This window comes from Brassica napus, chromosome A3 (genome assembly GCF_020379485.1).
Source record: "Brassica napus cultivar Da-Ae chromosome A3, Da-Ae, whole genome shotgun sequence".
NCBI classification, from domain to species: Eukaryota; Viridiplantae; Streptophyta; class Magnoliopsida; order Brassicales; family Brassicaceae; genus Brassica; species Brassica napus.
In genome coordinates this window covers 14,343,709-14,356,894 of record NC_063436.1, presented here as the reverse complement: position 1 = coordinate 14,356,894, position 13,186 = coordinate 14,343,709, and the positions used below count along the sequence as shown (strand labels likewise).

General features: G+C 39.5%; 2 protein-coding genes across 2 annotated transcripts; one reads left to right on the top strand and one right to left on the bottom strand.

Moving 5' to 3' along the window:
• Positions 1 to 787: 787 nt before the first annotated feature.
• On the top strand, positions 788 to 2,979 carry LOC106438663. The gene is made up of 3 exons (XM_048776116.1): positions 788 to 1,019; positions 1,116 to 1,519; positions 1,706 to 2,979. Exons 1-3 carry the CDS (start codon positions 972 to 974, stop codon positions 2,871 to 2,873), a joined length of 1,620 nt encoding a protein of 539 aa, XP_048632073.1. The 5' UTR covers positions 788 to 971; the 3' UTR covers positions 2,874 to 2,979.
• A 767-nt stretch (positions 2,980 to 3,746) lies between these two features.
• LOC125606941 (class V chitinase-like) lies at positions 3,747 to 12,868 on the bottom strand. Its single transcript, XM_048776115.1, has 2 exons — positions 11,938 to 12,868; positions 3,747 to 6,616 (listed from the first exon to the last, which is right to left on the bottom strand). Exons 1-2 carry the CDS (start codon positions 12,308 to 12,310, stop codon positions 6,132 to 6,134), a joined length of 858 nt encoding a protein of 285 aa, XP_048632072.1. The 5' UTR covers positions 12,311 to 12,868; the 3' UTR covers positions 3,747 to 6,131.
• Positions 12,869 to 13,186: the final 318 nt, after the last annotated feature.

The following is a 13,186-nucleotide window of genomic DNA, read 5'->3' as shown; positions in this document are numbered from 1 at the left end:
CTGAAATAGAACAAGCAACAACCAATTAGTATAAAACTAGCATGAGTCTTGTGGCTTACGAGAAATGATTTTGTGGTGTTTAACTCGTTCATCTAGCAATCAATTGGTCACTTATTTTACCCCAAACAGAAATTATCATAAGCGAGTATTTTTGGCTTTGAATGAGATTTGTGGTGATTATTAGATTAAAAACCCCGAAATGTAACATTGTTTAATTCATGCAACCATTTAGAAGTTGTCACTATATACAAAAAAAAAATGGTTAAGATTGTAAAAATATAAAATGATATTTTGTTTCTATCGTGAAAAAAGGGAAATGTATAGTTAATACTATTATGTATTTAAGGAAATAATGAATGAGGGTGGAATCATGTAGGCTAATGGCTAAGCAATAGTGTGCTTCTGTATTGTGCCAGCTTGGAACCCTCGATGCCTCGAGGGGATCCAAAGAGCTTCGTCGAGGGGCAAATCTGTCGTTTCAGTGTTCATCTTCTATTAGGGCATCTCTGTCTCTACTCCATTTTTTCCTCTAAAATGGAGTAAAAGTGAATATGGAGTAAGGAATGTTCCAACCCCACTCCATATCTCACTCCATAATGAAATTTACTCTATAAATGGAGTAATCTATTTTTTGTTTGTTCATAACTTCATTATGAAGTGGGAAATGAAATAGGGTTGGAGCAATTTTATTCCATTTTCACTTTTACTTCATTTTAGAGTAAAAAATGGTGTTTTACATTGGAGATGCTCTTACACAACTCTTTTCCATATTTAAGACACTTCAACTCTTCACATATTTTCAAAATCCATCTCTCTCTCTCTCTCCTCTCGTGTTGTCCACTATTTCTTTCCTCTCTCTTCTCTCTCTAACATTTTTTTTAATTTCGCTGTGTATAAATATTCAATATTTATTTAATTTCCCGGATCGAGAGATAAAGTTGATTGTTTCACGAAGACTCGAAGTTACGGCAATGGCGGTCTACGGCGAGAAGAAGCACTGGTGGCTCCGCAACAAGAAGGTTTGTGTTCTTCTTTTTCTCCAATTTTCAGACAAATCTCAAACCAATCTCATGGATACTGTCTTCGTGCAATGTTTCTTGTCTTTTTTTAACCAGATCGTTGACAAATACATGAAGGAAGCAAAGAATTTAATAGCGAGCAAAGATCCAAACGACGTCGAATCAGCTCTAAGCCTTCTCGAGTCTGCTCTCTCCGTCTCTCCTCGCTACGAACTCGCTCTCGAGCTCAAAGCCAGATCGCTTCTCTACCTCCGTCGATTCAAAGACGTCGCCGATATGCTCCACGATCACATCCCGAGCCTTAAATTCTCCGGCGAAGACTCCGGCATCGGTTCGTCGGAGCTCTCTTCCACGCACTCGTCTCGCGAATCGGTCAACCTCCTGAACGATTTGCCGAGTCACGGTGTTGACTCGTCTTTTAAATGCTTCTCTGTTTCTGATCTCAAGAAGAAAGTCATGGCTGGGCTCAGTAAAAACTGCAACGAACAAGGGCAATGGAGGTAAAAACATTTGACCCGTTGGTTAATTGAAATGACCCGACCCGGTTGACCCGGTTTTGATTCGGATCTTTTGTTTTCTGTTACATACAGTATATTTAGTTCTTAGTCAAGCTAGTTGTTGGTTAGTTGAAATGACCCGACCCGGTTGACCCGGTTTTGATTCGGATCTTTTGTTTTCTGTTACAGATATTTAGTTCTTGGTCAAGCTTGTTGCCACCTAGGCCTTATGGAGGACGCGATGGTCCTTCTCCAAACCGGTAAACGGTTAGCCACCGCCGCGTTCCGTCGTCAGAGCATCTCCTTATCCGAGGACAGCTTCATCCTCTTCTCCCCCGAACACGGCGGATCCTCCTCTCCTCCTCCCTCCTCCGTCGTCGTCTCTTCCTCCTCCCAGCCGCGATCGCTAACCGAATCCGAAAGCGTAGCTCACATGCTATCTCACATCAAGCTCCTCTTACGCCGCCGCGCCGCCGCGCTCGCGGCTCTCGACGCCGGACTCTACTCCGAATCAATCCGCCATTTCTCCAAAATCCTAGACAGCCGCCGCGCCGCGCCGCAAGGCTTCCTCGCCGAGTGCTTCATGCACCGCGCATCGGCGTACAGATCCGCCGGGAGGATCGCGGAGTCCATCGCCGATTGCAACAAGACGTTGGCGTTGGAGCCGTCGTGCCTCCAAGCGTTGGAAACGAGAGCCGCGCTGCTCGAATCCGTGCGGTGTTTCCCTGACTCGCTTCACGATTTGGAACACTTGAAGCTTCTTTACAACTCGATTTTACGTGACCGGAAACTTCCCGGTCCGGTTTGGAAACGCCACAACGTCCGGTACAGAGAGATACCGGGGAAACTATGCGTTTTGACGACGAAAACTCAGCAGTTGAAGGAGAAGATCGCGAGCGGTGAAACAGGAAACGTTGATTACTACGCTCTGATGGGAATCAGACGCGATTGCTCGAGATCGGAGCTTGATCGAGCTTACTTGTTGCTTAATTTGAAGCATAAACCGGAGAGATCAATGTCGTTTATTGACCGGTTTGAGTTAACCGAGTGCGAGGAAGAGTTAGATTCGGTTAAGGACCGGGCTAGAATGTCAACTCTATTGCTATACAGATTGATCCAGAGAGGCTACTCTGTCGTGACAAGTAACATTGCGACGGAACAAGAGGCTGAGAAGCAACGTAAAGCTGCTGCCGTCGCCGCGACGGAAACTCATCGGAGCAATAACATTGAAACGCCGATTAGAGCGAGTGTGGTGAAAGGAGTGTTTTGCAGAGATTTGACTGTGGTTGGGAATTTGATTGCACGTACCGGGTTTAACCAACCGATTCCGGTTAAATACGAAGCGCTTAGTTGCTGAGTTTTCTTTCGTTCTTCTTCTTCTTGATTATGCCAGTTTGTACAAAAGAAAAGACAAATCACATTGGATAAAATCATGGATAATGAGAATATTGTCTGCCCTAGAATTTTGGAGCTTTCTCTTTTGTTTGTTTCTTCTCTATGGGTACACGACAGAAAACTCCAAAGATGAGATAGTTTTGTTTGGATCGATTGAATATTTTGTAAAAACAAAATCATCTAATTTGGCTCTTAAACCGAATAAAATATACAAAACACATTATAATGCTTTCACAGTTGATGTAAGAAAATGAATAGTGTTTCCTTTTATACTTTTGAGAAAGAAAAAGATGTTTAAAATGTTTAAGGCTGTGAGTTCATTTATTGGGATATAAGTAAATTTCACTAATGCAAATGCGAATAAACAGTCGAAATATTTTTTTATATCAAATGTAATCGCTATGATCATTTGGAAAATTTATATATATCTGATATTTTAATTTTGAAAAGCTAATATTATTTCTGAAGTGAATAATAAGTAAATTTCCTTATTCCTGTTCTTTCATAACTAAATCTCTTGTATAAACGTAGTAATGGTAGCTAGGTACACCCATGACTTTTGATGGGAAATATAATGGAAATTTTAAAATATTGTTTTCACGTGATATTTGTTGATACCATTTAAAGAATTATGCAAATCTAACGTAGTTTCCCTTATATGGAATATAAAATTTTACATGAGTTTAATATAATTACAAAATTATTTAGATACTTAAAAAGGTTTATTTTAGTAAAAATGAAATATATAATTAAGTATTTTAAAATTTTTCTTTAATGAAAAATGAAATATCTATATTTATATTATAAATAAAAAGATATGAAAATATTTTATTTAGACGTAGTGAGAGAAAATATGAGAATATCTATTTGATTATTTTAGAATAATTAAAATTATTCAAATATGTATACGAAAATTCATTAAAGTAATTTTTTAACGGATAGTCCAAATAAAAAGCCACACATAAAATAAGTTATGATATATGTTTTAATAGAATAGATTAACTTGTAGATTTTGCTGATCTTTTTAAAAGAAACAGGGATAGGTGCTATCACCGAGTAGACAAATTCGCATTTGTTGCGATCTAACATATTATATGTTAAAAAAATTATGATAATAACTAGAAAAGAATTATACAAAAAAACAATTTTATCTTCTGTACTAATTTCAAATATAGTCAATGTAATTGGGGAAGTGGCTGTTTTTGATTCAACAGAAAAGAAAAAATAAAAGATTGTGCAAATATTCAGTGAAATGAAAAGAAAAGGTTAAAAAGTCTCAAAAATTTTTTTTGACAGAAGTCCAATCAAATGCACCTAAAACGATGAAACTAGCGAAGGACAAAACTTTCTTCTCTTTCAGACCTGACATTTCGAAAGGTGCATGAATGTGTGTGCTATAATATTATTGCTGCCCCATAACTCTGGTTCTGCTTTTATTCACTTTCCCATTGCGATTTTTGTCTTTTCTTTTCTCACTTTTTAAATTGATGCGAAACTTTTCGTGTCTTTGCATGCCACAAATAAAACAGCACATTCAGGGTCGCGCCTAGACTTGCGGGAACATGAGGCCATATAGAAATGAAAAACCAGTTCATCTAACCAAATTTGATGAAATAACAATATCGTCAACATTCTTAAATCAATGAAAAATCTGCGATAAAAATTAACATAGGTTTAATGTTTTGATAGCGAAATTTCTGTAAATATGAAGTGGAAAGAAAATAAGTTAGTTGTTCTATTGATGTGAGTACGAGTGACAAAAGAATTAGCATTACTTCTAAAACCATTATGTTTATATGTTTTGAACCTAATATTACTATGTATACATATCACTGTTCCCAATGATTTTTTAATAACTCAAGAATAAATCTCAGATCCAAACAGACCCAAAACTAATCTCATGGAGGCGTGTGATCCACGGATAGGTTTGTGCACTGGGTGTTTAAATAGGCAGAAAACAATGATCAATATCTGTGTGGGAGTGTCTAGAGACATCGTGAAGTAATTCTCTCCGGTGCAGGAAGGAGTCCGTCCTGGGCACGATGTTCCAGACCACGATGACAAATGAAGAAGAATTTAAAAGCACGTTTGCCTATATATTTTTAACAAAATTAGAAAGCTTGGCTACATTGTTTTACCAGACATAACACCTGCTTGCTAATGTTTTGTAAAAGAAAAAAAAAACGTAATGTCTATTTATTTTCAAGAAAACAACAAGTTTGCTTCAATTGATTTCTTATAATTTCGCGAGGACTACATGGTGATCCCTTTACTACGGACTGGAGTGAAATCATTGTGATCATCTCACAGCTTTCATCGCAAAGTATGTCTGCCAACTCTCGGTTCATGCGATTTGGCAAGAACGAAATGCAAGAAGACATGATACTAATCCTACACCGCCGGAACATCTCTTTCGACAGCTTGATAAACAGGGAATCGTCTTTAATCTATTCACCATTTGCAGAATGGAAGATACCAAAAAGGGTTGCAAGTTTGGTTCTCTGCAACACATAAATCTCTGCCTCTGTCTTGACCACTCTACACGAACGATCGATCTATGTTTTTCGTCTTTGTAGCTAGAAGCAAAGAGTGCAGCAAGTTGCAAACACAAAATACTTTTTTTTTATTATGAATAAATTTACATTCTATTAAAAAAAAAATTCTCAAACCTAAAACCCTTTTTCTGTAGAAGTAATTTTTTTAAAAAGTGTAACTCGCGCCACTTTCTGAAGTTGAACTCGATTTATACCACATTAGCTGCAGTTGTGAAAATCATAACTCAAACTCTGGCTGTATTTATAAGCAAACGTTTTTATACAAGAATATATAAGCACACAGTTTTATTTATTTTTACATGAAACACGCAAATGTCCTTGGCAAAACAAGGGAAAAAGATAAAACATACACGTTTATTTTTGTCATAAGAAACAAAATAAGCAAACGTCTTTATATTTCTCACAATAAGATAAAGCGAACTTCTCTTATGCTTTAATTGTCCTGGTTGGAAACTCGTCTTAGATTATTTATTTTCCGGTGGTTGCGTCTGTAGTGTCCCATGCAAGCGATGCTGTATAAAACCCAACGTAAAAAAAAAAAACTTATTGTTTTTCATACAAGATATAGATACAAATATTAATGAGAGAGTAGACCCTGAAAAGAGATGGATGAAATATGAAATATGTGCTTTCTTAAATATCAGACCAATCTTTACAGTATACTATTAATTAATTTCCACAGTTAACATATTCAAATTCAACCATATATATGAAACAAATAAGAGAATATTTTTTGAAAAAACTAGAATAAAAGACGAACCTGCACGAGAGAGACCGCCGTTATAGTCAGCTGCAAGATGCCACGAGAAGTAACCGAGCAGACCATTTAGCTTAGAATACTTCACTTTGGACACAATACTCTGATTATCATCATATCCAATCCACGTGGTTCCGGCGTGGCAATAGAATCCGACCACCGCCGGATCATGATATGTCGCTGCTCCGCTAGACACAATATAGTCCTTTATCTCATCGTAGGTCACAGAACCGTCGGGTGTTATCGCCGCTCCATCAGTGGCTGCATCATAGCCATCAGCCTTGGGGTCTTCGAGTTTCCAGGCCCAACCACAGTATGAGAACCCTAAGACTGCCTTTTTAGCCGGAAGGTTAGCGTCAAGCCACTTACGCAACCCGGAGTCACCGCTAATACCTATATTATATTTGATTGTTATTCCTTTAATTTAATTCACAGCGAGTGTTTCGTATTATTCTATTCCATAATTTTGTTTCTGAATGCAAAATACCATGACAAATTGACAATATATATGCCAAAGTTATTAGAAAATTTTAGTAAAACAAACGATGAACAGAATATCGCTCTAGAGCTCAGCTATGGCGGAAAGAGCTCAAAAGAGAGAAGACGACAAAGAGAATCTTTTCTGTTAGATTACTCGAAATGGTAGTCATGTGACTATATACACTTGTTTTAATGTATGAACCGGAACAAACCGGGTATCTATTTACAATCACTAAACCATATTTATATAACCAACATCAAATATATCAATATTCCCCCTCAAGATGGAGCATATATGTTAATAATGTCCATCTTGTCTAAGAGATGCCGGAAAGGAGTAGGGTAGAGAGGTTTAGTGAGTATATCAGCAAGCTGGTTTGCAGACCGAACATGGAGAGTCTTGATCTGACCAAGCTTAACTCGTTCCCTAACAATGTGACAAGCACGTTCCATGTGCTTAGTCCGTTCGTGAAAAACAGAGTTATTGGCAATGTGTAAGGCAGCAGTGTTGTCACAGTAGAGAGGAGCAGGATCAGATATGTCGATCCAAAGGTCTTCAAGAAGATTCCGAAACCAAAGCATTTCTCTTACTGCATCAGACATGGCGCGATACTCAGATTCAGCGGATGAGTTAGAAACAACATCCTGTTTATTTGACTTCCAAGAGATCAAAGCTGGTCCAACAAACATACAAAATCCGGAAACACTGCGTCTAGAATCAGAGCAAGTGCCCCAATCTGCATCTGCAAATGCAGAAAGTTTCAAGTCGGATTGTGCTGAGTAAAATAAACCTTGGCCAACGGTACCCTTAAGATAATGAAGTACTTTATAAGCGGCCTGTAGATGAGGAGCTCTTGGTGAAGATGTGTACTGACAAAGCTTGTGGACTGCGAAAGTGATGTCAGGACGGGTGAAAGTCAAATACAAGAGCTTCCCAATAAGTCGACGATAAGGCTCTGCGTTGGGTAGCAGCTCACCATCTTCCTTGGAAAGTTTTAAACTAGGATCCATAGGAATAGAAGAAGGCTTTGAACCAAGAAGACCCGTTTCTGTGAGAAGATCAAGAACATACTTTCTTTGACATATGCTAATACCAGCAGAGGACCGAGCAATTTCCAAACCGAGAAAATACCGGAGAGTTCCCAAGTCTCTGAGTTTGAAAGACGCCTGCAGTGCTGCTTTAAGAAGCTCAGTAGCCTTATCACAACTACTGGCTATGATAATATCGTCGACATAGACCAACACTGCCATGTAAACGTCACCAGAATTCTTGAGAAATAAAGTATGATCTCCTGAAGAGGTTATGAAACCCAGCTGAAGTAAGGATTGAGAGAACTTCAAAAACCACTGGCGAGAAGCCTGTTTTAAACCATAAAGAGACTTCTTCAGCTTGCACACAGCATTGGGAGGAAAAGATTCCCCCTGTCTTGGTGAGTAACCAGGTGGTAATTCCATGTAAATCTCTTCTTCTAAGTCGCCATTAAGAAATGCGTTTGAGATGTCTAACTGAGAGAGAGACCAGCCCTTTGCAGCGGCAACAGCAAGTAGAAGCTTCACAGTAGCCAACTTTGCTACAGGAGAAAATGTCTCGACATAATCCAAACCCTCTTGTTGTGTATAACCCTTGGCCACAAGCCGAGCTTTATATCTTTCCAAAGTACCATCAGCATTGAGCTTGACCTTGAAAACCCACTTACAACCCACAGCTTGTTTCCCTGCAGGTAGAGAACATATCAACCATGTATCATTATCTTCAAGGGCAGTAATCTCGATGCCCATAGCATCACACCATTCTTTAAATTTCCGTGCCTGAGTGTATGTAGAAGGTTCGGGAATAGTGTTGACAGCATTGATAAAGATCATGTACGGATCTGATAAGGCTGCATAGGAAATAACATTAGCGATAGGATGTTCTGTAGATGAGTTTGTAGCATAGCAATGATAGTCCTGAAGGTGACTTGGAGGTTTAGAAATCCGACGAGTAGATTCAACAACAGGGGCCGGACTGCTTTCAGATACAGTAGCTTCAGTAGGATGAGAAGAAGAGCCAATATGAGGAAAGAAGGACTGAGTATCATTTGAGATCTCAGAGCGATGAAATGGGAACACATCCTCATAGAAAACCACATTCCGAGAGACAAAAATGGAATGACTCTGAAGATCCAATAGCTTATATCCTTTGTAACCAGCAGGGTAGCCAAGAAATACACAAGCTTTGGCACGATCCTGAAACTTATGACGTTGTTTAGGAGAAGTGTTTGCGTAACACAAGCAGCCAAAGGTCTTCAGATGTGTGTATTCAGGTTCTCTGCCATGAAGAAGCTCGAAGGGAGTCTTGTTGGATAGCAGAGGGGAGGGAGTTCGGTTAATAAGAAACACAGCAGTAAGAACACAATCACCCCACAGAGACAAAGGAACATGTGATTGAAATAACAGTGCCCTTGCTACATTTAAAATATGTTGATGTTTGCGCTCAACCACCGAATTCTGTTCAGGTGTCTCAGGGCAAGAGTGGTAAGGAATGATTCCTTTGCTGCTGTAAAGAGCATCAAAACGAAGTTCTGGAGCGTTATCGGAACGAACAGACTTTACCTTCGCATTGAACTGAGTCTCAACCATCGAGATGAAAGAAGGAAAGACCCGAAGAACATCACTCTTGAGCTTAAGTAAATAGATCCAAGTAACACGGGTATGATCGTCCACAATAGTAAGGAAATAGCGATGACCATCCTGAGTTGTTTCTGAAAATGGACCCCAAGTATCTATGTGTAAAAGCTCGAAAGGTGTGGAACAGATGTTCTTGCGTATGGGAAAAGGCAATTTCTTCTGTTTAGCTCTTTGACAAATATCACAATGTACCAATCCTTTATTCTTAAACTTCGAAATTCCAAGTACATTTGTGAGAGAGTCTAAACGTGTAAAAGAAGTATGGCCAAGACGGCGATGCCAAACAGATGCATCAATAACTGAGTTCGTAACAAAAGAAGGAGAAGCAGCATCTTCACAAGCTGATTCTTCACCATCCAAGATGTATAAATTTGCTATCCTTCTACCTCTTCCAATCATCAACCCCTTGGAAAGATCCTGTATGAGACAACACTCAGGATCAAAGATAATCCGAGAACCAAGATCAGTAGTCAAAGAACTTATACTGAGCAGGTTCAAGCGGAATTCAGGGATGTATAAAACATTCTTCAACGTAATATCTGTGTTCAGAACAACAGTACCAGCGCCACCAATTCTAACAGTCTGTCCAGTAGGGAGATTCACATGATGATTGACAGATGTGTCAAGCTCAATGAATAAAGACTTATCATGAGTAACATGGTGTGTTGCTCCAGAGTCAATGATCCAAGTTTTCACATTTGTCACACACGCAGAAACAGTAAGGATACCAATGAAACTGAATGTGGAAGGTGAAAAAGAAATACCAGAAGGTGACTGACTGGGAGAAACAAACGAGCTGGTGGTGATGTTATTAACAGAGGAGGAAGGCTGAAGTTGAGAAGAGAAGTAGGCAATGAAATCCTGAATCTGATCTTTGGAGAGATTACCAACCAAAGAATCCAGATTGCCACCAGAAGCTTTCTCTGAAGCAGTGACAGTAGCAGTAACAGCCGAGGAAGAGGCTGGCTTGCCATGAATGGATTTTCCTTTCTTCCAGCCAACGGGGTAACCGTGAAGTTTGTAACAACGATCAACTATATGCCCTGAAAATCCACAATGAGAGCAAATAGGACGATTATCCTTCTTCTGAAACGCATTCAAAGCCCCGGGCATAGAGTCAAGATTAACGGTGGTCTGTGGAGTAGGCAACAAAGAAGGCAAAGGTTGAGAAGAGCTCAAGTGATAGGCAGCAGGGACAGGAGAGTTGAACTGACGCTGGCTATCATCTTGATCGAGTATGTTACAGATTTCAGCCAAATCCGGAAGAGGTTTCTTCATAATGATCTGACTACGAATGACTGAATACTTCTCATTCAACCCAGCAAGAAACTTTATTGTGCGAGAACGATCAACACGAGCTTGAGCTTGACGCTGACCAGCACAGTTAACAGCGTTGCAACAAGCACAAGGATCAGAGACTTCAGAACAATCAAGATTATCCCAAAGCGTTTTCAGAGTGGTGTAATACACCGAGAGATCCATCGAACCTTGACGTAGATCCTGGATTTGCTGAACCAACTGAAAGGTTCTGGGTAAGTTGGTTTTATGAAATCGATCATGAAGATCTTTCCAAATCTGAGCAGCATCATCAAAAGAGAGAATACTACCATAGATCTGTTTTGAGACCGAGTTCAGGATCCAAGATTTAACCATACTATTACACCGAGACCAAATCCGGAAAAGAGGATTACCTACATCAGGTCGAGGAAGAGAGTTGTCGATAAAGGCGATTTTGTTCTTGGCGTCCAAGGCAATCTTCATCGCAGAGTTCCACTGACCATAGTTCGATCCATCAAGCTGAACAGAGATGATAGTCAAGCCTGGATGATCGGCGTGATGGAGAAATAGCGGAGAGTGAACGCTATCTGGGTTCATCATGGCGGAAAGAGCAAACGAAGACTCCGTAGATGAAGCCGGAAGAGCTTCAGGCGGAGGGTTCGAGCTACCAGCTCGTGTGAAACGACCAGATCTGCGAGAGCGACGAAGAGAGACGACCATCGTAACAACGAATCACAGAAACGAAGACGACGAAAGAACAGAGAAAACCAGAATCGATAGAACAGAGAAAACCGGAAACGAAGAATCGATGTTGAGCTAGAGCTCAACGCTCTGATACCATTTTAGTAAAACAAACGATGAACAGAATATCGCTCTAGAGCTCAGCTATGGCGGAAAGAGCTCAAAAGAGAGAAGACGACAAAGAGAATCTTTTCTGTTAGATTACTCGAAATGGTAGTCATGTGACTATATACACTTGTTTTAATGTATGAACCGGAACAAACCGGGTATCTATTTACAATCACTAAACCATATTTATATAACCAACATCAAATATATCAATAGAAAACTAAATAACTCTATCAAAGATCGCAAGTTTATTTAAAATACACAATTACTGTTTCATTTGCTCCTTGGACAATATATACATTTCTCCATAATGTCATCTTTCATGTTTTTTTTTTTGCTTTTTAGGTTTAAAACTAAAACCATTTTATCATGTAAATGCAAGTATTGACGCAAGGGAAAAATATATTCAGTTACGTCAAGGGTTTAGTGATGGTTTATACCTGCCGGGTTTGAAGGATCATACAGAGCAGCAGGTGGTCCGGTAACATCGGACCAAGCCGGTCCATAAAAGTCATAAGACATTATGTTAACAAAATCCAAATTATCGGCAATGGCCTGAACCGGGTATTGCACGGAGTTGTAATCGGGGGAGTAGTGAACCGCAGCGGTTAACAGCAAAGGAAGTAGACCGGTATTCTCCGACTCTTTCTCAACCGCTACACGCCATTCTTCAATAAGTTTCTTGAAGTTGGCCATCTCCACTATATTGCTCGGATATTCCCAAGCAAGATCGAGCCCGTGGAAACCGTACTCTCTAGCGACACTGATAGAAGAATCAATGAACGCTTTCCGGTTTTCGAGTGTCCTTGTCATGGAATCAAACAAGATTTTTTCTGCGTTTTTACCGCCTATCGACAAGAGGTATTGCAACTTGTTTGTCGTCGCTTCGTCGTTTTCTGTGAACTTGTAGAATTGGGGCAGGTTAATGGTGGAGATATCGACTTTGTGGCTACTACGGTCGATTTGAGCAAAGGCCCAGAAAAGGTGAGTGAAGACAGTTGAGTCAATGGTTGTGGTGTCGAATTTTTTCCCGAATTCAGGTAATAGTATGAAGCTTTCACCAGGGGGGAGGATCGGAGCATCTCAACAGACATTTTGGTCGAGAGGGTCTTTAGCAAAATGCTTTGTGTGTTTGTTTGTTTCTTGTGTTTTGTAATGTGATAAAATAGAGGATAGTTTGGTTGCCTATTTATAAGGGTTTTCAAAAAATTAAAGTTATATATAGTATTACCATTGAATATGATTTTGTTATTGGCTAATTGCCCCTTCATGAAAAAATATTCAACAATTAGTCTTTCAAAAGCTAAAACCTCTTCTGATGATGTGAGTGACGTATTTATATTTACATGTTATATAGGATATCCTACTATAAACAGTGATCACACCATATATACATATTATGTTGACGGATAATTTATGGGAGATTCTTTTTTTTTTGAGCAACTGATTGATAAGATTAATAAGGGAAGGTTTTTAGTAAGAGCCAGAGCCCAATACTGAGTGCTTGTTACATAAGGAGGACTTGGCCCATGAGTCCGCAGGCCCATTTAAGTCCCTAGAGATGAAAGATGCGTAAAACGAAGAAAACGAAGAAACGATAACCGATTCAATGTCGGAAAGAATTCCATAGAGCTCCACTGATCTTTGATTCGTGGTGATGGCTTGGATAAGCCCCTTGCAATCTGATCG